Source organism: Heptranchias perlo, chromosome 4, assembly GCF_035084215.1.
Source record: "Heptranchias perlo isolate sHepPer1 chromosome 4, sHepPer1.hap1, whole genome shotgun sequence".
In the NCBI taxonomy this organism is placed as follows: Eukaryota; Metazoa; Chordata; class Chondrichthyes; order Hexanchiformes; family Hexanchidae; genus Heptranchias; species Heptranchias perlo.
The window spans coordinates 116137397-116163307 of record NC_090328.1 but is presented as its reverse complement, the minus strand read 5'-3'; the positions used below and the strand labels follow the sequence as shown (position 1 = coordinate 116163307).

General features: G+C 44.6%; 1 protein-coding gene across 1 annotated transcript in view; it reads right to left on the bottom strand.

Moving 5' to 3' along the window:
* Positions 1–13538: 13538 nt before the first annotated feature.
* The window catches only part of megf10 (multiple EGF-like-domains 10), a 154853-nt gene continuing 142480 nt past the window's right edge, over positions 13539–25911 (bottom strand). Inside the window, exons 21-25 of the mRNA XM_067983501.1 lie at positions 24380–24507; positions 21796–21922; positions 20615–20659; positions 18928–19134; positions 13539–15035 (exon numbers count right to left, since the gene is read on the bottom strand). Of these exons, the coding sequence (XP_067839602.1) occupies positions 14875–15035; positions 18928–19134; positions 20615–20659; positions 21796–21922; positions 24380–24507 (668 nt within the window). The 3' untranslated portion in view covers positions 13539–14874. The remainder of the gene's footprint in view (positions 15036–18927; positions 19135–20614; positions 20660–21795; positions 21923–24379; positions 24508–25911) is intronic.

The window sequence follows — 25911 nt, the reverse complement described above, 5'->3', positions numbered from 1 at the left end:
CAGGGACCCCACACTCTCACTAATATCCAGGGACCTCACAATCTCACTAGTATCCATGGTCCTCACACTCTCACTAATATCTATGGTCCTCACACTCTCACTAATATTCATGGTCTTCACACTCACTAATATCCATGTTCCCCACACTCACTAATATCCAGGGACCTCACAATCTCACTAATATCCAGGGACCTCACAATCTCACTAATATCCATGTACCCCACACTCTCACTAATATCCAGGGTCCTCACACTCACTAATATCCATGGTCCCCACACTCTCACTATATCCATGTTCCCCACACTCTCACTAATATCCATGGTCCTCACCCTCTCACTAATATTCAGGGACCCCACACTCTCACTAATATCCAGGGACCCCACACTCTCACTAATATCCAGGGACCTCACAATCTCACTAGTATCCATGGTCCACACACTCTCACTAATATTCATGGTCTTCACACTCACTAATATCCAGGGTCCCCACATTCTCACTAATATCTATGGTCCTCACATTCTCACCAATATCCATGGTCCCCACACTCTCATTAATATCCATGGTCCCCACACTCTCACTAATATCCATGTTCCCCACACTCTCACTAATATCCAGGGTCCTCACACTCACTAATATCCATGGTCCTCACATTCTCACTAATATCCATGGTCCCCACACTCTCACTAAAATCCATGGTCCTCACAATCTCACTAATATCCATGGTCCTCACATTCTCACTAATATCCATGGTCCCCACTCTCTCACTAATATCCATGGTCCTCACCCTCTCACTAATATTCAGGGACCCCACACTCTCACTCATATCCAGGGACCCCACACTCACTAATATCCAGGGTCCCCACATTCTCACTAATATCTATGGTCCTCACATTCTCACTAATATCCATGGTCCCCACACTCTCATTAATATCCATGCTCCCCACACTCTCACTAATATCCATGCTCCCCACACTCTCACTAATATCCAGAGACCTCACACTCTCACTAATATCCAGAGACCTCACAATCTCACTAATATCCATGGTCCTCACACTCTCACTAATATCCAGGGACCTCACACTCTCACTAATATCCATGGTCCTCACATTCTCACTAATATCCAGAGACCTCACACTCTCACTAATATCCATGGTCCTCACACTCTCACTAATATCCAGGGACCCCATACTCTCACTAATATCCAGGGACCTCACAATCTCACTAGTATCCATGATCTGCACACTATCACTAATATCTGGGGATCCCACACTCTCACTTAGATCCAGCGACCTCACACCCTCACTAATATCCATGGTCCCCACACCCTCACTAATATCCAGGGACCCCACAGTCTCACTAATATCCATGATCCTCACGTTCTCACTAATATCCAGGGACCCCCCAATCTCACTAATATCCATGGACCCCACACTCTCAATAATATCCATGGTCCCCACACTCTCACTAATATCCAGGGACCTCACACTCTCACTCAATCCATGGTCCTCACACTCTCACTAATATCCATGGTCCCCACGCTCTCACTAATATCCAGGGACCTCACAATCTCACTAATATCCATGGTCCCCACACTCTCACTAATATCCAGTGACCTCACACTCTCACTAATATCCATGGTCCTCACACTCTCACTAATATCCAGGGTCCTCACACTCACTAATATCCAGGGTCCTCACACTCTCACTAATATTCATGGTCCTCACATTCTCACTAATATCCATGGTCCCCACACTCACTAATATCCATGGTCCTCACACTCACTAATATCCATGGTCCTCACACTCTCACTAATATCCATGGTCCTCAGACTCTCACTAATATCCATGGTCCTCACACTCACTAATATCCATGGTCCCCACACTCACTAATATCCATGGTCCTCACACTCACTAATATCCATGGTCCTCACACTCACTAATATCCATGGTCCTCACACTCACTAATATCCATGGTCCTCACACTCACTAATATCCATGGTCCTCACACTCACTAATATCCATGGTCCCCACACTCACTAATATCCATGGTCCCCACACTCACAAATATCCATGGTCCTCACACTCACTAATATCCATGGACCCCACACTCACTAATATCCATGGTCCTCACACTCTCACTAATATCCATGGTCCTCACACTCTCACTAATATCCATGGTCCTCACACTCACTAATATCCATGGTCCTCACACTCACTAATATCCATGGTCCCAACACTCACTAATATCCATGGTCCCCACTCTCACTAATATCCATGGTCCTCACACTCTCATTAATATCCATGGTCCTCACACTCACTAATATCCATGGTCCTCACACTCTCACTAATATCCATGGTCCCCACACTCACTGATATCCAGGGTCCTCACACTCACTAATATCCATGGTCCTCACACTCACTAATATCCATGGTCCCAACACTCACTAATATCCATGGTCCCCACTCTCACTAATATCCATGGTCCTCACACTCTCATTAATATCCATGGTCCTCACACTCACTAATATCCATGGTCCTCACACTCTCACTAATATCCATGGTCCCCACACTCACTGATATCCAGGGTCCTCACACTCACTAATATCCATGGTCCCCAAACTCACGAATATCCATGGTCCTCACACTCACTATTATCCATGGTCCTCACACTCTCACTAATATCCATGGTCCTCACACTCACTAATATCCATGGTCCTCACACTCACTAATATCCATGGTCCCCACACTCACTAATATCCATGGTCCTCACACTCACTAATATCCATGGTCCTCACACTCTCACTAATATCCATGGTCCTCACACTCTCACTAATATCCATGGTCCTCACACTCACTAATATCCATGGTCCTCACACTCTCACTAATATCCATGGTCCTCAGACTCTCACTAATATCCATGGTCCTCACACTCACTAATATCCATGGTCCTCACACTCACTAATATCCATGGTCCCCACACTCACTAATATCCATGGTCCCCACACTCACTAATATCCATGGTCCCCACACTCTCACTAATATCCATGGTCCTCACACTCTCACTAATATCCATGGTCCTCACACTCACTAATATCCATGGTCCTCACACTCACTAATATCCATGGTCCTCACACTCACTAATATCCATGGTCCTCACACTCACTAATATCCATGGTCCCAACACTCACTAATATCCATGGTCCTCACACTCACTAATATCCATGGTCCTCACACTCTCACTAATATCCATGGTCCTCACACTCACTAATATCCATGGTCCTCACACTCTCACTAATATCCATGGTCCCCACACTCACTGATATCCAGGGTCCTCACACTCACTAATATGCATGGTCCCCAAACTCACTAATATCCATGGTCCTCAAACTCACTATTATCCATGGTCCTCACACTCTCACTAATATCCATGGTCCTCACACTCACTAATATCCATGGTCCCCACACTCACTAATATCCATTGTCCTCACACTCACTAATATCCATGGTCCTCACACTCACTAATATCCATGGTCCTCACACTCTCACTAATATCCATGGTCCTCACACTCACTAATATCCATGGTCCTCACACTCTCACTAATATCCATGGTCCTCACACTCTCACTAATATCCATGGTCCTCACACTCACTAATATCCATGGTCCTCACACTCACTAATATCCATGGTCCTCACACTCACTAATATCCATGGTCCCCACACTCACTAATATCCATGGTCATCACACTCTCACTAATATCCATGGTCCTCACACTCTCACTAATATCCATGGTCCCCAGACTCACTAATATCCATGGTCCCCACACTCACTAATATCCATGGTCCCCACACTCACTAATATCCATGGTCCCCACACTCTCACTAATATCCATGGTCCCCACACTCACACTAATATCCATGGTCCTCACACTCTCACTAATATCCATGGTCCTCACACTCTCACTAATATCCATGGTCCCCACACTCACTAATATCCAGGGTCCTCAGACTCTCACTAATATCCATGGTCCCCACACTCACTAATATCCAGGGTCCTCACACTCACTAATATCCAGGGTCCTCACACTCTCACTAATATCCATGGTCCTCACACTCACTAATATCCATGGTCCTCACACTCACTAATATCCATGGTCCTCACACTCTCACTAATATCCATGGTCCTCACACTCACTAATATCCATGGTCCTCACACTCTCACTAATATCCATGGTCCTCAGACTCTCACGAATATCCATGGTCCTCACACTCACTAATATCCATGGTCCTCACACTCACTAATATCCATGGTCCCCACACTCACTAATATCCATGGTCCCCACACTCACTAATATCCATGGTCCTCACACTCTCACGAATATCCATGGTCCTCACACTCTCACTAATATCCATGGTCCCCACACTCACTAATATCCATGGTCCCCACACTCACTAATATCCATGGTCCCCACACTCTCACGAATATCCATGGTCCTCACACTCTCACTAATATCCATGGTCCCCACACTCACTAATATCCAGGGTCCTCACACTCTCACTAATATCCATGGTCCCCACACTCACTAATATCCAGGGTCCTCACACTCACTAATATCCAGGGTCCTCACACTCTCACTAATATTCATGGTCCTCACATTCTCACTAATATCCATGGTCCCCACACTCACTAATATCCATGGTCCTCACACTCTCACTAATATCCAGGGACCTCACTCTCTCACTAATATCCATGGTCCTCACCCTCTCACTAATATTCAGGGACCCCACACTCTCACTAATATCCAGGGACCCCACACTCTCACTAATATCCAGGGACCTCACAATCTCACTAGTATCCATGGTCCTCACACTCTCACTAATATCTATGGTCCTCACACTCTCACTAATATTCATGGTCTTCACACTCACTAATATCCATGTTCCCCACACTCACTAATATCCAGGGACCTCACAATCTCACTAATATCCAGGGACCTCACAATCTCACTAATATCCATGTACCCCACACTCTCACGAATATCCAGGGTCCTCACACTCACTAATATCCATGGTCCCCACACTCTCACTATATCCATGTTCCCCACACTCTCACTAATATCCATGGTCCTCACCCTCTCACTAATATTCAGGGACCCCACACTCTCACTAATATCCAGGGACCCCACACTCTCACTAATATCCAGGGACCTCACAATCTCACTAGTATCCATGGTCCTCACACTCTCACTAATATCTATGGTCCACACACTCTCACTAATATTCATGGTCTTCACACTCACTAATATCCAGGGTCCCCACATTCTCACTAATATCTATGGTCCTCACATTCTCACCAATATCCATGGTCCCCACACTCTCATTAATATCCATGGTCCCCACACTCTCACTAATATCCATGTTCCCCACACTCTCACTAATATCCAGGGTCCTCACACTCACTAATATCCATGGTCCTCACATTCTCACTAATATCCATGGTCCCCACACTCTCACTAAAATCCATGGTCCTCACAATCTCACTAATATCCATGGTCCTCACATTCTCACTAATATCCATGGTCCCCACTCTCTCACTAATATCCATGGTCCTCACCCTCTCACTAATATTCAGGGACCCCACACTCTCACTCATATCCAGGGACCCCACACTCTCACTAATATCCAGGGACCTCACAATCTCACTAGTATCCATGGTCCTCACACTCTCACTAATATCTATGGTCCACACACTCTCACTAATATTCATGGTCTTCACACTCACTAATATCCAGGGTCCCCACATTCTCACTAATATCTATGGTCCTCACATTCTCACCAATATCCATGGTCCCCACACTCTCATTAATATCCATGGTCCCCACACTCTCACTAATATCCATGTTCCCCACACTCTCACTAATATCCAGGGTCCTCACACTCACTAATATCCATGGTCCTCACATTCTCACTAATATCCATGGTCCCCACACTCTCACTAAAATCCATGGTCCTCACAATCTCACTAATATCCATGGTCCTCACATTCTCACTAATATCCATGGTCCCCACTCTCTCACTAATATCCATGGTCCTCACCCTCTCACTAATATTCAGGGACCCCACACTCTCACTCATATCCATGGTCCTCACATTCTCACTAATATCCATGGTCCCCACACTCTCACTAAAATCCATGGTCCTCACAATCTCACTAATATCCATGGTCCTCACATTCTCACTAATATCCATGGTCCCCACTCTCTCACTAATATCCATGGTCCTCACCCTCTCACTAATATTCAGGGACCCCACACTCTCACTCATATCCAGGGACCCCACACTCACTAATATCCAGGGTCCCCACATTCTCACTAATATCTATGGTCCTCACATTCTCACTAATATCCATAGTCCCCACACTCTCATTAATATCCATGCTCCCCACACTCTCACTAATATCCATGCTCCCCACACTCTCACTAATATCCAGAGACCTCACACTCTCACTAATATCCAGAGACCTCACAATCTCACTAATATCCATGGTCCTCACACTCTCACTAATATCCAGGGACCTCACACTCTCACTAATATCCATGGTCCTCACATTCTCACTAATATCCAGAGACCTCACACTCTCACTAATATCCATGGTCCTCACACTCTCACTAATATCCAGGGACCCCATACTCTCACTAATATCCAGGGACCTCACAATCTCACTAGTATCCATGATCTGCACACTATCACTAATATCTGGGGATCCCACACTCTCACTTAGATCCAGCGACCTCACACCCTCACTAATATCCATGGTCCCCACACCCTCACTAATATCCAGGGACCCCACAGTCTCACTAATATCCATGATCCTCACGTTCTCACTAATATCCAGGGACCCCCCAATCTCACTAATATCCATGGACCCCACACTCTCAATAATATCCATGGTCCCCACACTCTCACTAATATCCAGGGACCTCACACTCTCACTCAATCCATGGTCCTCACACTCTCACTAATATCCATGGTCCCCACGCTCTCACTAATATCCAGGGACCTCACAATCTCACTAATATCCATGGTCCCCACACTCTCACTAATATCCAGTGACCTCACACTCTCACTAATATCCATGGTCCTCACACTCTCACTAATATCCAGGGTCCTCACACTCACTAATATCCAGGGTCCTCACACTCTCACTAATATTCATGGTCCTCACATTCTCACTAATATCCATGGTCCCCACACTCACTAATATCCATGGTCCTCACACTCTCACTAATATCCAGGGACCTCACTCTCTCACTAATATCCATGGTCCTCACCCTCTCACTAATATTCAGGGACCCCACACTCTCACTAATATCCAGGGACCCCACACTCTCACTAATATCCAGGGACCTCACAATCTCACTAGTATCCATGGTCCTCACACTCTCACTAATATCCAGGGTCCTCACACTCACTAATATCCATGGTCCTCACACTCTCACTAATATCCAGGGACCTCACTCTCTCACTAATATCCATGGTCCTCACCCTCTCACTAATATTCAGGGACCCCACACTCACTAATATCCAGGGACCTCACAATCTCACTAATATCCAGGGACCTCACAATCTCACTAATATCCATGTACCCCACACTCTCACTAATATCCAGGGTCCTCACACTCACTAATATCCATGGTCCTCACACTCTCACTAATATCCAGGGACCTCACTCTCTCACTAATATCCATGGTCCTCACCCTCTCACTAATATTCAGGGACCCCACACTCTCACTAATATCCAGGGACCCCACACTCTCACTAATATCCAGGGACCTCACAATCTCACTCGTATCCATGGTCCTCACACTCTCACTAATATCTATGGTCCTCACACTCTCACTAATATTCATGGTCTTCACACTCACTAATATCCATGTTCCCCACACTCACTAATATCCAGGGACCTCACAATCTCACTAATATCCAGGGACCTCACAATCTCACTAATATCCATGTACCCCACACTCTCACTAATATCCAGGGTCCTCACACTCACTAATATCCATGTTCCCCACACTCTCACTAATATCCATGGTCCTCACCCTCTCACTAATATTCAGGGACCCCACACTCTCACTAATATCCAGGGACCCCACACTCTCACTAATATCCAGGGACCTCACAATCTCACTAGTATCCATGGTCCTCACACTCTCACTAATATCTATGGTCCACACACTCTCACTAATATTCATGGTCTTCACACTCACTAATATCCAGGGTCCCCACATTCTCACTAATATCTATGGTCCTCACATTCTCACTAATATCCATGGTCCCCACACTCTCATTAATATCCATGGTCCCCACACTCTCACTAATATCCATGTTCCCCACACTCTCACTAATATCCAGGGTCCTCACACTCACTAATATCCATGGTCCTCACATTCTCACTAATATCCATGGTCCCCACACTCTCACTAAAATCCATGGTCCTCACAATCTCACTAATATCCATGGTCCTCACATTCTCACTAATATCCATGGTCCCCACTCTCTCACTAATATCCATGGTCCTCACCCTCTCACTAATATTCAGGGACCCCACACTCTCACTCATATCCAGGGACCCCACACTCACTAATATCCAGGGTCCCCACATTCTCACTAATATCTATGGTCCTCACATTCTCACTAATATCCATGGTCCCCACACTCTCATTAATATCCATGCTCCCCACACTCTCACTAATATCCATGCTCCCCACACTCTCACTAATATCCAGAGACCTCACACTCTCACTAATATCCAGAGACCTCACAATCTCACTAATATCCATGGTCCTCACACTCTCACTAATATCCAGGGACCTCACACTCTCACTAATATCCATGGTCCTCACATTCTCACTAATATCCAGAGACCTCACACTCTCACTAATATCCATGGTCCTCACACTCTCACTAATATCCAGGGACCCCATACTCTCACTAATATCCAGGGACCTCACAATCTCACTAGTATCCATGATCTGCACACTATCACTAATATCTGGGGATCCCACACTCTCACTTAGATCCAGCGACCTCACACCCTCACTAATATCCATGGTCCCCACACCCTCACTAATATCCAGGGACCCCACAGTCTCACTAATATCCATGATCCTCACGTTCTCACTAATATCCAGGGACCCCCCAATCTCACTAATATCCATGGACCCCACACTCTCAATAATATCCATGGTCCCCACACTCTCACTAATATCCAGGGACCTCACACTCTCACTAATATCCATGGTCCCCACACTCTCACTAATATCCATGGTCCCCACGCTCTCACTAATATCCAGGGACCTCACAATCTCACTAATATCCATGGTCCCCACACTCTCACTAATATCCAGTGACCTCACACTCTCACTAATATCCATGGTCCTCACACTCTCACTAATATCCAGGGACCCCATACTCTCACTAATATCCAGGGACCTCACACTCTCACTAAATCCATGGTCCTCACACTCTCACTAATATCCATGGTCCCCACGCTCTCACTAATATCCAGGGACCTCACAATCTCACTAATATCCATGGTCCCCACACTCTCACTAATATCCAGTGACCTCACACTCTCACTAATATCCATGGTCCTCACACTCTCACTAATATCCAGGGACCCCATACTCTCACTAATATCCAGGGACCTCACAATCTCACTGGTATCCATGATCTGCACACTATCACTAAATCCATGGTCCTCACACTCTCACTACTATCCATGGTCCCCACACTCTCACTAATATCCAGGGAGCTCACACTCTCACTAAATCCACGGTCCTCACACTCTCACTAAATCCATGGTCCTCACACTCTCACTAATATCCAGGGACCCCACACTCACTAATATCCATGGTCCTCACACTCTCACTAATATCCATGGTCCTCACACTCTCACTAATATCCATGGACCTCACACTCTCACTAATATCCATGGTCCTCACACTCTCACTAATATCCAGGGACCCCACACTCTCACTAATATCCATGGTCCCCACACTCTCACTAATATCCAGGGACCTCACACTCTCACTAAATCCATGGTCCTCACACTCTCACTAATATCCATGGACCTCACACTCTCACTAATATCCAGGGACCTCACACTCTCACTAATATCCATGGTCCTCACACTCTCACTAATATCCAGGGACCTCACACTCTCACTAATATCCATGGTCCTCACACTCTCACTAATATCCATGGTCCTCACACTCTCACTAATATCCATGGTCCTCACACTCTCACTAAATCCATGGTCCTCACACTCTCACTAATATCCAGGGACCTCACACTCTCACTAATATCCATGGTCCTCACACTCTCACTAATATCCATGGTCCTCACACTCTCACTAATATCCATGGTCCTCACACTCTCACTAATATCCATGGACCTCACACTCTCACTAAATCCATGGTCCTCACACTCTCACTAATATCCATGGACCTCACACTCTCACTAAATCCATGGTCCTCACACTCTCACTAATATCCAGGGACCTCACACTCTCACTAATATCCATGGTCCCCACACTCTCACTAATATCCAGGGACCTCACACTCTCACTAAATCCATGGTCCTCACACTCTCACTAATATCCAAGGACCTCACACTCTCACTAATATCCATGGTCCTCACACTCTCACTAATATCCATGGTCCTCACACTCTCACTAATATCCATGGACCTCACACTCTCACTAATATCCATGGTCCTCACACTCTCACTAATATCCAGGGACCCCACACTCTCACTAATATCCATGGTCCCCACACTCTCACTAATATCCATGGTCCTCACACTCTCACTAATATCCAGGGACCCCACACTCTCACTAATATCCATGGTCCCCACACTCTCACTAATATCCAGGGACCTCACACTCTCACTAAATCCATGGTCCTCACACTCTCACTAATATCCATGGACCTCACACTCTCACTAAATCCATGGTCCTCACACTCTCACTAATATCCAGGGACCTCACACTCTCACTAATATCCATGGTCCTCACACTCTCACTAATATCCAGGGACCTCACACTCTCACTAATATCCATGGTCCTCACACTCTCACTAATATCCATGGACCTCACACTCTCACTAATATCCATGGTCCTCACACTCTCACTAATATCCAGTGACCTCACACTCTCACTAATATCCATGGTCCTCACACTCTCACTCATATCCAGTGACCTCACACTCTCACTCATAACAGTGACTACATTTTAAAACTTCTTCATTAACTGTGAAGTGCTTTGGAATTTCCTGAGGATATAAGATGCACGATATAAATATAACTTCTTTCTTTCATGTGGAAAATTATCCCAACATTCATTCTGCCACCTAACCATTAATCATTTTAATATTGATTCAACAACTACTTGCATTTATAAAACGCCTTTAACGTAGTAAAACATCCCAAGGCGCTTCACAGGAGTGATTATCAAACAAAATTTGACACCGAGCCACATAAGGAGATATTAGGACAGGTGACCAAAAGCTTGGCCAAATAGTTAGGTTTTATGAAGCGTCTTAAAGGAGGAGAGAGGTGGAGAGGTTTAGGGAGGGAATTACATAGCGTGGGGTCTAGGCAGCTGAAGGCACGGCCGCCAATGGTGGTGAGATGACAATCGGGGATGTGCAACAGGCCAGAATTGGAGGAGTGCAGAGATCTCGGAGCGTTGTAGGGCCGGAGGAGGTCACAGAGATAGGGAGGGGGCGAGGCCATGGAACGATTAGGAAACAAGGATGAGAATTTTAAAATCGAGACCTTCCCGGACCGGGAGCCAAAGTAGGTCAGCGAGCACAGGGGGTGATGGGTGAATGGGACTTGGTGCGAGTTAGAATATGGGCAACAGAGTTTTGGATGAGCTCAAGTTTACGGAGGGTGCAAGGTGGGAGGCCGGCCAGGAGAGCACTGGAATAGTCGAGTCTGGAGGTAACAAAGGCATGGATGATTCCACTAATAATAGGAAATTGAAATTGAACACCAAGATACGGGTCTACCAAATATGCGTTCTGAGCATATGCTACTGTATGGCAGTGCGACCCGGGCTACCTACAGCAGGCATGAGAAGAGAAACCTCTTTCCACATCCACTGTCTCCATTGTGATATAAATATCAAGTGGGAAGGCAAAGTTCCTGACACCAAAGTAATTGAGGAAGCTAAATTGCCCGTCTAGTAACTTTTCTCATACACAAATTCCTCCGGTCGCTTGGTTATCTATATCGGATGGAATATGGGCGTATTCTAAAGGATCTCTTGTACGGAGAACTTGCAGATGCTTCAAGTCCGCTGGGCTGACCTAGGCTCAGCTTTAAAGACATTTGCAAGAGGGGCTTGAAAACCTTTAACATCGAGACCACAAGCTGGGACACTGTGGCTCACGATGGGCTTTACCGGAGGGCTGAGCTACATCGGGGAGCCAAAGAGGTGGTTGTGAAAACGGAAAGGGAAGAAAGCCAAGGAGATGCCAATCACTGCCACAGACACTTCTCCCCACAAAAGTGCGCACCACATTCTTGGGCGGGGGGAGGTCTCTGATCCATAACTCCAGACTGTCCCTCCTGCTCTGTATCTCGGTTCCGAGGACATGCAGGTCTGGCTCGGTGAAGTTTGCTGCTTGTTTCTTTAATCCGTCTGCCAACCTCGTCATCCAGGTTGTCTGCCTCCTCCGTTGCTGCCTTTGCCCCTTTAAGCAGCAGCAAGTTTATTGTCCAGCTGCTGCACCAAGTCTCTGTTGCTCCTCTGGGTGTTCTCTAGCCTCCAACCTTCTCCACCCCTCTTTCACACTCCCCCAATTTCCCTTCCCCACTCCACCCCCTTCACTTCATGGCCTATTTGGGACCTAACGCCTGACCCATCACTATTTTCCACCCCACCCCAGTGTATGAGAGGCCTGGCAGATGCAGTTAGACAGCCTTCATACCTCTCTCTACCGTTTAAAATCAGCTGACCCTGCAATTCACAAAAGGTTCAGTCAGGGCCACGGCCGGAAGACAGGCCAAAGTATGGCACCCCCTTAGTTCCTCTGACGCCATGTGTCTTCGGAATTTTGGGCCCAAACTTTTGACAATTAAATCCTATGTATCTTGGTCTCGGTGTTTCATAGGAACAGGAGGAGGCCATTCAGCCCCTCAAGCCTGTTCCGCCATTCAATTAGATCATGGTTGATCTGTATTTTCATTAAATAAAACTGAAATGGCCAAGCTAAAAGAAGATATTTGTACTTACAGAGACATAGAAAAAAATACTCTTTTGAGGGTAATTTTTATTAGGAAGCTGGTTGCAAACACTCTATACACAAAAAGCAGCAGATTTAATACTTAAAAAGCAGAAGAAGGATGAAAAAATTTAATGCTGGTTTTCATTTGGGGTAACCGAGTAAGAATAATACACTTCAATTGTTTTGTTATGATTTAAACTGATTGAGAAAAAGAACATAAATAATGTAATAGAAAGGTTATCATTCAGGTAAAACAAACTGTCTTTGTGGGGCAGTATATTTAATCATAGAATTATAGAATGATACAGCACAGAAGGAGGCTATTCGGCCCATTGTGCCTGTGCAGGCTCTCTGAATATATCACAATGCAATACAGCTACAGTACAACACCACTTACAAATTCATGTTACTGACAAAGCAAGATTTTTTGCTGTACAGTTATTAAAGTCCATTAAACAAGAGCCACTTGTCAGTCAATTTAAGCTGGTTTACATCTATGTACAACTTATTATACAATAACAGCACTAACGATACTGGCTCTGTGATCTGAGGCTAGATCCTAACCAAAAAAAAACAATACTTTCGTGTAACGATGAAACAAATGTACATAAGCATTAATCAGGACACAAGAATAGAATGTAAAAGCAAGAGTAAAGGTATTGAGACCACAGAGAAACAAGTTTGATAATGCAGATGGTTATTGAAAAAAAATCACCACTATCTTTACAAATTTATTTGTGATGCACAAGACCAGCTTAAGCACAGCGTTTTTTTTATTTTACAAAAGCTCGCAAAGGAAAAAAACAGAAAATGGCTGTGTCTGCACAGACCCAAAGGCATGTGGGATCAGGCTACAACGCACTGGAAATCGATGACTGCATTTACAGTATGCGTTTTATTCACTGAAGTGTAAGGATTCATCAATCACTCACACTTTGCTTATAGTTGTCGTTACAGTTGTCGTTTGATTGTTCTTGTTCACACCTTTTCCTCTTTTTTGAAAAATAAGCTCAGTTAAGCCAAATTTTTCTATACAAAATATAAAGAACTAAAATATTTTTAAGCTACCTACTTTAAGAAATGATAATCAATATGTATCATCGAGAGTTAGTAATGTATACATGGAATGATTCAAAAAAACTTGTGGGATTTAAGGCATGACATGGTTGTAAGATGACATGTTTAGAAGCACCTTCTTTCTGGAAAGTGTTGGGGCAATTAAATTCTTCACTGGCATTATTTTTTTCACAATGTGAGTAACACGGTATCACATTTAACCTTGAATGCCCAAATAATTCCATGTGTCTGTACACCAGACATTGGATTTAATGTCAGTCCTTAGAGACAGCTGGAAAAAAAATAAAACAAAAGGACTTTTGAAAAAAAGGGGGATCTCTTTAGTTGTGTGGTGGCCTTCAAATTTCCCCGCTCTTCATCTGCAATTCCGTTGAGCTCTGGTGTTAAATCGTCACCTAAATACGGCCAGAAGGGACGACAATGCATCAGTCAGATTTCTTCTGACATCACCAGCTGTTCAACCTGGACTGTTCGTCAAAAGTAAGTTGCGCTGCCCGTATTCTCATTCGTTGTCGTTTGTTTTCTGTGATGACGAAGGACTGTTCCGGACCGGAAGCAAGTCATAGTGGCATGGAATATGACTGTTCTTGGGGAGATCGTACGGGTCCTGACCAAAGGGAGCGTTGTTACTGTACGTTCCTTGGACGATACTCACAGTTGGTTCTAGAATATAAGAAACTCCTATTTAATCGCTATGCGTACTATACATGAAACCTTATCCTCAGCATACATACTACAGTTAAGAAAGTAACACCATTTAGAAGTATGTAGACATAGAATCAAAGAATCATCTGGCACAGAAGGAGGCCGTTCGGCCCATCGTGCCTGTGCAGGCTCTCTGAAAGAGCTATCCAATTAGACCCACTGCCCTGCTGTTTCCCCAAACCCCTGCAAATTTCTCCTTTTTAAGAAAGAGATGTTTCCACTTGTGGGGGAATCGAAAACCAGGGGTCATAAATATAAGATAGTCGGTAATAAATCCAATAAGGAATTCATGAGAAAGTTCTTTACCCAGAGAGTGGTGAGAATGTGGAACTCGCTACCACAAGGAGTGGTTGAGGCGAATAGCATAGATGCATTTAAGTGGAAGCTGGATAAACACATGTGGGAGAAGGAATAGAAAGACATGCTGATAGGTTGAGATGAAGAGGGGTGGGAGGAGGCTCGTGTGGAGCATAAACACCGGCATAGACCAGTTGGGCCGAATGGCCTGTTTCTGTGCTGTAAAATTCTATGTAGAAACATTTTATCATTTAAGTAGGCATCTGTGAATAATAATACTGTCGAAATAAGCTTTTATGAACTCAGAGCAAATTAAAACCAAACAAGGAAGAAAGATTTAAAGATTAAATTGTATTGAAGACAATATGCAACAGGAGTAAATATAATAAAATGTAAGTGAAAATTAAGGGTGCATTCACACTATAACTATAATATTGGGGCAAAGCAGTTTCATTTTGCACCAATGTTGCAGTTATAGTGTAAACTCAGGCTGTGTCTGGAGTCAAGGACCGGCCTATCACCAAAGCAATGAGGTGTGAGATTCCCTGGAGATAATCTCACTCTGCTTCACTTCAGAGTCAGCCTGGGCCTCGACACCGGATTTACACCCCACGGGGGTGATTTTCATCTGCCTATCTCCCCCTTCACGCTGAGAAAATGAGGCGATGGGCAGATGAAAATTAAAAAGAGAAACGTACTGCCCACTCTCTGCCTGAGGCCTCCCCGACTCAATTTTCGAGCGGTCTTGAAATGTGCGGGCAGCGGTCCAGCCCAAAACAGGCGTGGGCCTTATTAAAATATTTAAATCGGGGTCCAGCGTCGGTTGTGGGACCTAGACGCAATTTTCAGGTACAAATTGGCCACGCATACACCATTGGTACTGGACATAGGGCCAGGGGTCCTATCTTCTGTTGTACAACCAGGACAATGGAGGCATACTTGAAAAAGAAAGACTTGCATTTATATCGCGTCTTTCTCAAATTCAGGACGTCCCAAAGCGCTTTACAATTAAGTACTTTTGAAGTGTTTTTTTAAAATTCGTTCATGGGATGTCGGCGTTGCTGGCAAGGCCAGCATTTATTGCCCATCCCTAATTGCCCTTGAGAAGGTGGTGGTGGTGAGCCGCCTTCTTGAACCGCTGTAGTGAAGGTTCTCCCACAGTGCTGTTAGGTAGGGAGTTCCAGGAGGGGTACGTGCAGGTGATGTTGTTCCCATGCGCCTGCTGCCCATGTCCTTCGAGGTGGTAGAGGTCGCAGGTTTGGTAGTTGCTGCAGTGCATACTGTGGATGGTACACACTGCAGCCATGGTGCGCCGGTGGTGAAGGGAAGTGAATGTTTAGGGTGGTGGATGGGGTGCCAATCAAGTGGGCTGCTTTGTCCTGGATGGTGTCGAGCTTCTTGAGTGTTGTTGGAGCTGCATTCATCCAGGCAAGTGGAGAGTATTCCATCACACTCCTGACTTGTGCCTTGTAGATGGTGGAAAGGCTTTAGGGAGTCAGGAGGTGAGTCACTCGCTGCAGAATATCCAGCCTCTGACCTGCTCTTGTAGCCACAGTATTTATGTGGCTGGTCCAGTTAAGTTTCTGGTCAATGATGACCCCCAGGATGTTGATGGTGGAGGATTCGGCAATGGTAATGCCGTTGAATGTCAAGGGGAGGTGGTTAGACTCTCTCTTGTTGGAGATGGTCATTGCCTGGCACTTGTGTGGCATGAATATTACTTGCCACTTATCAGCCCAAGCCAGGTTGCTGTTCAGGTCTTGCTGCATGCGGGCACACACTGCTTCATTATCTGAGGGGTTGCAAATGAAACTGAACACTGTACAATTGTCAGTGAACATCCCCATTTCTGATCTTATGATGGACGGAAGGTCATTGATGAAGCAGCTGAAGATGGTTGGGCCTAGGACACTGTCCTGAAGAACTCCTGCAGCAATGTCCTGGGGCTAAGATGATTGGCCTCCAACAACCACTACCATCTTCCTTTGTGCTAGGTATGACTCCAGCCACTGGAGAGTTTTCCCCCGATTCCCATTGACTTCAAGGGTAGTCACTGTTGTAATGTAGAAAATGTGGCAGCCAATTTGCGCACAGCAAGCTCCCATAAACAGCAATGTGATAATGACCAGATCATATGTTTTAGTGATGTTGATTGAGGGATAAATATTAGCCAGGACACCGGGGAGAACTCCCCTGATCTTCAAAATAATCCCATGGGATCTTTTACGTCCACCTGAGAGGGCAGACAGGGCCTCGGTTTAACGTCTCATCTGAAAGACGGCAATCCTGATAGTGCAGCACTCCCTCAGTACTACAGTAGAGTGTGAGCCTAAATTTTGTGCTCAAGTCTCTGGAGTGGGACTTGAACCCACAACCTTCTGACTCAGAGGCAAGAGTGCTCCCACTGAGCCATGGCTGACACTACAGAGCCATATATGGGCCCCACAATGCCCTATTCCAGTGACAATAAATCTAAAAGAGACTGATTGCCGTAAGAAAATTGGGAGACCAGTAGGAGCCGGCTTTAAAGAAAGATTTGCAAGTTGTATGACTTAAGCCAGACAGCCTGTGCCCACCGCCCTACAACAACAACTTGCATTTATATAGCGCCTTTAACACAGTAAAACGTCCCAAGGCGCTTTACAGGAGCGATTATCATACAAAATTTAACACAAAGCCACATAAAGAGATATTAGCACAGGTGACCAAATGCTTGGTCAAAGGAGTAGGTTTTAAGGACCGTCTTAAAGGAGGGGAGAGAGAAAGAGAGAGAGGCAGAGAGATTTAGGGAGTGAATTCTAGAGCTTAGGGCCTAGCCAACAGAAGGTACGGCCGCAAATGGTGGAGTGATCAAAATCAGGGATGTGCAAGAGGCCAGAATTGGAGGAGCGCAGAGATCTTCGAGCGTTATAAGGCTGGAGGAGGTTACAGAGATAGGGAGGGGTGAGGCCCTGGAGGGATTTGAAAACAAGAATGAGAATTTTAAAATTAAGGCATTGCCCAACCAGGAGCCAATGTAGGTCAGTGAGTAAAGGGGTGATGGGTGAATGGGATTTGGTGCAAGTTCAGGTAAGATGGTGCTCCCAAATCCTGCTGGCTCCACAGGGCGATTAGTGGCCCAGGCACCTACTGCTATTATTCAAATGACCTTGTCCTCAGGATTTGGGACTGGGTCAGGAAAAAAGTTGCACCCCTAGTGGAGGAGGGAATCTTCTGGAATTTCTTGGCTGGAATCTTTCGAAGGATATATTAGGGCAAATTTAGTGTTGAAAGACTCCCTGTGTGGAGTCACACTCAACAGGAGTGCAGTTTGGAAAATCTTGTATTGAGGTTGGCATGGCTGGTTAACTGCACTCCCAATTTTCTGGCCATTCCCAGGGAGTTCTTTGCACGTGAGTTTCTAGATGTAGGACTGTGTGTACTGCTCTGTGCGTAGTCTTAAGATGAATGTTTTGAAACAATAATAAATATAAGTTAATTGTCAGACATGTTACGGTCTCTTATCATTCACAAATCTGTTATTAAAAAAGATAAGGATTATCACAACACATACCAACTTCATAGACGTTTTTATTGGTTGAAGTGGAGTTGCCAATCTCAGCATACGGTGAATCCCTGCGAGCTGGGGACTTCATCTCAACGTAACCGCACTCCGAGTTTTTAGACGTAAAAACCGGAGGGTCTTTGATAGTGGCGTATGGATTCTCAGTGCTGTTCAGTGAGCAGGTGCTGGTGTTACACCCTGAACTTTTCACCAGATCTGTAAAATTAAAAATAAATAATTCATCAAAATCGAAAAGCCGGTTCAATTTAAGGAAACATCTGACGAGCATAATTAAATTCTGATGGCATGCCATGAATTGACGATCAGCTACACAGGGAGAGTAGATTAATTTTTTGAGCGCTGGCAGCTCCAGAGAATCCTTGTGTTTCTTGGCCTGTACAGTTTCTTGGGATTGTCGCTCATTCATCATGTGTTGCTGATACCTCCCCCCATAATATTACGGTAATAATTTCACTCAATCATCAAGACTAGCTGTATTACTGCAATATTCGCATTATTTTACGAAAATAAAAATAGTTTTAAATATAAAATTTGAAATAGTCTTTTCCCCAAGCTCTTTTCCTCACCTCTCTCTCCAATTTTTGGTATTTTTACACAATTTTGTAATATTCCAGACTTTTAACTTTTCTGCAACTTGTTTTTCTTATTCTTTTAAGCTTACGTAGAATGATACAGCACAGGAGGTGGCCATTGGGCCCATTGTGCCAATCCCGGCTCTTTGAAAGAGCTATCCAATTAGTCCCACTCTCCCTGCTCTTTCCCTATGGCCCTGCAAATGTTTCCTTTTCAATTATATATCCAATTCCCTTTTGAAAGTTACTATTGAACTTAATTTATCGCAATTTTTTTTCCTGGATTTCCAGGGTCCTACTCTCCATCTGGACCTGGGATCCAGGATTTGAAAAACTGGCCTCCGAATGGCTGAAAATCTGTTGCCATGGCCAGTCGAGGCTCAGGACAATGTTACTTGACCTGATTGTATCTTTTAACTAGTCAGATCAAACCTTTGGGGGTGAATGTCCCCAGGACCCCTCCCACTCTGCTACCATAACTAAATGCGGAAACCTCATCTACGTGCTTTAGCAGAGTTTCCGCCAAACGTACGACGGCGGAGTGGGAAAACCCCCCAGGAAAACCCCCACTCCCTCCACCACTGGCGCACCGTGGCTGCAGTGTGTACTATCTACAAGGTGCACTGCAGCAAGTCGCCAAGGCTTCTTCGACAGCACCTCCCAAAACGGCGACCTCTCCCACCTAGAAGGACAGGGGCAGCAGGTATATGGGAACAACTCCACCTGCACGTTCCCCTTCAAGTCACACACCATCCCAAGTTGGAAATATATCGCCGTTCCTTCATCGTCGTTGGGTCAAAATCCTGGAACTCCCGACCTAACAGCACTGTGGGAGAACCTTCACCACACGGACTGCAGCGGTTCAAGAAGAAGGCCCACCACCACCTTCTCAAGGGCAATTAGGGATGGGCAATAAATGCCAGCCATGCCAGTGACACTCACATCCTGAGAATTACTTTTTAAAACATTTGCTCCCTTATGATTTTCTTCTACTGTGCTATTAGTCACTCTGGCTATTTGAAAATTTCACCAGCAGAATGTCTCATAGTTGGAATTTGAAAGGGTAAAAGCTTTGAGAGCACAGAGACCATTAAAAACTATACCTTTAAGGGATTTGCCAACATATCCTCTGTCAATACCAAAAGCACCTGTAAGTAAATAAAAAAACACAATAACTTTCTGACCACTAATTATTGAAGAACTGAGGCAGGACATGGAACATTAGAGTACTGTGTTCAGGTCTGGGCACCGCACCTCAGGAAGGATATATTGGCCTTGGAGGGGGTGCAGCGCTGATTCACCGGAATGATACTGGGCTAAAAGGGTTAAATTATGAGGACAGGTTGCATGGACTAGGCTTGTATTCCCTCAAGTACAGAAGATTAAGGGGTGATCTAATTGAGGTGTTTAAGATGATTAAAGGAGTTGATAGGGTAGATAGAGAGAAACTATTTCATCTGGTGGGGGAGTCCAGAACAAGGGGACATAATCTTAAAATTAGAGCTAGGCCATTCAGGGGTGATGTCAGGAAGCACTTCTTCTCACAAAGGGTAGTGGAAATCTGGACCTCTCTCCCCCAAAAAGCTGTTGAGGCTGGGGGTCAATTGAAAAATTCAAAACTGAGATTGATAGATTTTTGTTAGGCAAAAGTATTAAGGGTTATGGAACCAAGGCGGGTAGATGGAGTTAAGATACAGATCAGCCATGATCTAACTGAATGGCGGAACAGGCTCGAGGGGCTGAATGGCCTACTCCTGCTCCTATACGAACCACTTGATATCAGATGATACATAGACAAGGGAGAGCTGATTGTAATCATTGTAAATGTTTATTTACACAAAGCTGGGTAGCTGAATGAAAATGTAATAGTTCTCAGTTTTCTTAAAAATCAGTCTTTTTAAGATAAAGCAAACACCCCTCAAATCAACTAGAGCAAGATTGAAGAAATAGTTGGTCATTTCTTCAGATCACCGGTGCTGCATTATCTGTCATATTCCAGAATGTTCCAAAAGGTACTGCAACCTAACAGCACTGTGGGAGCACCATCACCACAAGGACTGCAGCAGTTCAAGAAGGTGGCTCACCACCACCACCTTCTCCAGGGGCAACTAGGGACGGGCAATAAATGCTGGCCTTGCCAGCCCTTATCCCAAGAATGATTAAAAAAATGCCGCTAACCAGAATCAAAGAGATTTTCTTCTCCAACCCAATGAGAAAATCATTACACGCACTTTAATTTTATTCCTGCTTTCATTAACAAATAATGAGGTAGAAATTGGAATACCTAAATCATTAGGATAGCCGCCTTGCTTCCAGTCTGCAGGTAGAGTTGCTGTGTAATCCATAACTGGACCTTGCTTCCCTTGACCCTTGAGATTTTTGATGTTTACAAATAGTTGGTTGTTTTTTGTCTGTTGATTTGAAAACGAGCAATTAAAATTTACTCTGATATTAATACCATTCACTATATAGAGTTACAATTTCAACAGCCACACAGACCCCAGATTTATTTGTCATTTTTGTTGAGTTTGTGGCTTTAAATTGAGTGGACTATTTGGCGGTGGATTGTGAGGCCTTCTGTGTGCGCATTCATTGAAGCTGCTGGGACCTCATTAGCATTTATTAAAATAAAGAACTTGCAGTTAAATGGCACCTTTCAGGACCTCAGGATATCCTAAAGCACTTTTTGAAGGGTAGGAAACACAGCAGCCAATTTGCACACAGCAAGGTCCCACAAACAGCAATGTTATAACAACCAGATAATCTGTTTTAGTGATGTTGGTTGAGGGATAAATATTGGCCCAGGATACCAGGGAGCATTCCCCTGCACTTCTTCGAAATAGTGCCATGGGATCTTTTATGTCCACCTGAGAGGGCAGATGGAGCCTCGATTTAATATCTCATCCGATAGACGGCACCACTGACAGTGCAGCACTCCCTCAGTACTACACTAGGAAGTGTCAGCCTAGATTTTATACTCAAGTCTCATGGAGTGGGACTTGAACCCATGACCTTCTAACGCGGAAGTGAGAGTGCTAACCACTGAGCCACGGCTGACACCAAAATAAAGCGCTGGGAGTCCCTAAATCCTGTGAATTGCTCCTCCATTTTATTGAGGGTAGCTTAAAATAAAGTAAGTGAGATCCGCCTATTGCCAGCATCAGCTGAGACTGGTGGGAGTGTTTTACTTCGGAGCTGAAGAAACTTTCAAAAAACGATTGCTAGAGTTACAAACAACCTTTGAAACCTTTTTTTTCTTGCCTTGATTGATCTGGCTATCTTCCTTGCCTACCACCCCCCCGCCACCCCAGTAATTATAGGGGTGATTCCCTGATCAGGCACTACCGATAAGAACAGTGTCAAAAGAAAGCGCTGGCCAGAAAATTATGGGTCTGGAGATCTTGATTTTTCCTCCCGTTTAAATACGAACAATGACGGACAGGAAAAGACCCTCTGGTCCATCCAGCCTGTCCCCCACAATTATCACACCTTGTGTATCACAATAAATACACTCCCCATCCTAAACTGTGTGATCTCCTGGGAGAGGCGAAAAAACAGATAAAAACGCAGGCCAATTTGGGGAAAAAATCTGGGAAATTCCTCTCCGATCCCACCCATGGCGACCAAAACTAGTCCAATGAATCAAGGAAAGTCAATGACTGTGGGCTCGTGATTTCCCAACCAGAGCTCCCTGTGATTGCCACTTATCGCCAGAGTTCCCTATTGGGGAATCAGCCCTAGCATCACTGGAAAACTTCAGTGTAAAGTTGTGATGTAAACTTTCTGAATCTATGCTGGCTTTAACCAGCGTTTCGACATTTCCTAAATTAATCACCTGTGACACTGGTCATAGCAAGTCAGATAATACACACTGATCTTATAATAGCAGGAGCGATATGCTGCGTAACATGCAAGGTGTTTTGTTCCAAAGTCTAATAGCTTTATTAAGAAGTTATAATAAGTAGTGAAGATGTTAAAATACAAGAGTACAATTAAACATACAACTTGACAGCCTGCAAAGTTTATCTCTGTACAAAGCTTCGAGATGCCTCTCTCGAAGGTCTTTGATGTTAGTTGAGTGGTCCACCCCCCCTCCGCTTTATGAAAACTGCTTAGGGTCTGTGCATACAATGACTCCCCGGACATCTCAGATAACAAAATACCGGACATCGTTAGCCTCCCTTATGATTAGTCGCCTCCGAGTTAACAAGAACTCTTACCTTTACCCAAACTAGAGACAACTCCCCTTTCCCATCTTATGAACAAGAGATGAGAATGACACCAGGTGCTCATTACTCAAAGAGGCCCTCCCTTCACAAAGTAACTCAAAAGCTTGTTTTGGATGCACGGAAAGCCTTTGTTCACAGGGAAAGTGAACATAATGCCTTTCCCTAACACGGTTAGCGATATTATATGAAAGCTTGTATAATTTTTACACAGGTAGTAGTTATGATCTGGAATGCATGGGCTGAAAGGGTGGTGGAAGCAGATTCAATAGTAACTTTCAAAAGGGAATTGGATAAATACTTGAAGGGAAAAAATGTGCAGGGCTATGGGGAAAGAGCAGGGGAGTGGGACTAATTGGATAGCTCTTTCAAAGAGATGGCACAGGCACGGTGGGCCGAATGGCCTCCTTCTGTGCTGTACCCACTATGATACTATGAATGCTTTTCTTACAGAGCCTAAGATTGACCACTGATTAAAGTGGCCTGTTCCTTTGAGGCCATAAAACTATAATTTCTGAGGTCAACTGCTGTTGGAGTGGGAAGATGGCAGATTGGCAATCATTAGTAATTGTTAGTAACTGTCACCCAATTGTAATTAAAACCCCCACTATTATAATTTTGTTTACGGTGAATACATTTTACCTTCCCAGATGTGCTCCGTACACAGTTGTTGGTGTGAGGTGGACTCCCACACTGTGCTAAGGTGTGGTAGCTAGGGTTGGAGAAATAATGGCTGTTCCCGTTCCCAGTGTTACCTTGTGGCATATTCTCTACAAAAAGACAGTAAATTAGAGTCAAAAAATACCATTACATTTGCAGTCCTCATAAACTTTTCTCCAGTGTAACTCGATGAGTTGGCTACAAGTGTGGATTAGGCCATTTTGATGTGCTACCCTGAGACAATAGAAACTTAAAAACAACTTACTTCAACATTAATGTGCTTGTACATCAAAAAATTCTATTTGAAGATACAATCTGTTTATTCATGAGGCGCTCCTCCTACGTCTCAACAAGTTTATTCAGTGAGCAGTTAAGCCAATGTCCTAGTCTTTGATCCCCAGTCTGTAATGAGTTAGTTATTCTCAGCCGGGGCAGTGGTAGGGAAACTGTAAATGGTCTCCGTGGCCCTGGGTTAGGAAGACGAAAGGTGGCCAGGGTCATCATCATCCAGCAAGGCCAGCTGCAAGTGTCCACATCTGGATAGGGTCAGGGTGAGATATGATGCCCCTCATGTTGCAGAGGAGATTTACCAGAATGGTACCAGGGATGAAGGACTTCAGTTGTGCGGAGAGACTGGAGAAGCTGGGATTGTTCTCCTTAGAATAGAGAAGGTTAAGGGGAGATTTAATAGAGGTGTTCAAAATCATGAAAGGTTTTGCCAGAGTAAATAAGAAGAAACTGTTTCCACTAGCAGGAGGATCGGTAACCACAGGACACAAATTTAAGGTAAGAGGGTAAAAGATTTAAGGAAAAATTATAGTTTTAAGGCAAGAGGGGAGATGAGGAGAATTTTTTTACACAGCGAGTTGTTATGATCTGGAATGCACTGCCTGAAAGGGCGGTGGAAGCAGATTCAAAAGTAACTTTCAAAGGGGAATTGGATAAATGCTTGAAGTGAAGAAAATTACAGGGCTATGGGGAAAGAGCAGTGGAGTGGGACTAATTAGGTAGCTCTTTCAAAGAGGCATGATAGGCTGAATGGCCTCCTTCTGAGCTGAATGATCCTATGATATTGAATAGCCTGCCATTGGGAAGTGGTAAATTAATGATAGGGAGCTTAAATGTAACAGTTTATTGAGTCTCTGAATTGCTTTGTTGCTTCTCCATTAGCTCGCTGGTACAAAAGACAGTGATCCATCATCGCTAGCCAATTATACTATATCACTGTCAAAAAGGAAAGGCTTGCATTTATATAGCGCCTTTCACATCCTCAGGATGTCCCAAAGTGTTAGTTAATGAAGTACTTCTGAAGTGTACTTACTGTTGTAATGTAGGAAACGTGGCAGCCAATTTGCGCACAGCAAGGTCCCACAAACAGCAATGTGATAATGACCAGATAATCTGTTTTAGTGATGGCTGAGCGATAAATATTGGCCATAGGATCTTTTAAGTTCACCCGAAAGGGCAGACTTGGGGTGTACGATTTAAAGTATCATCCGAAAGACGGCACCTCC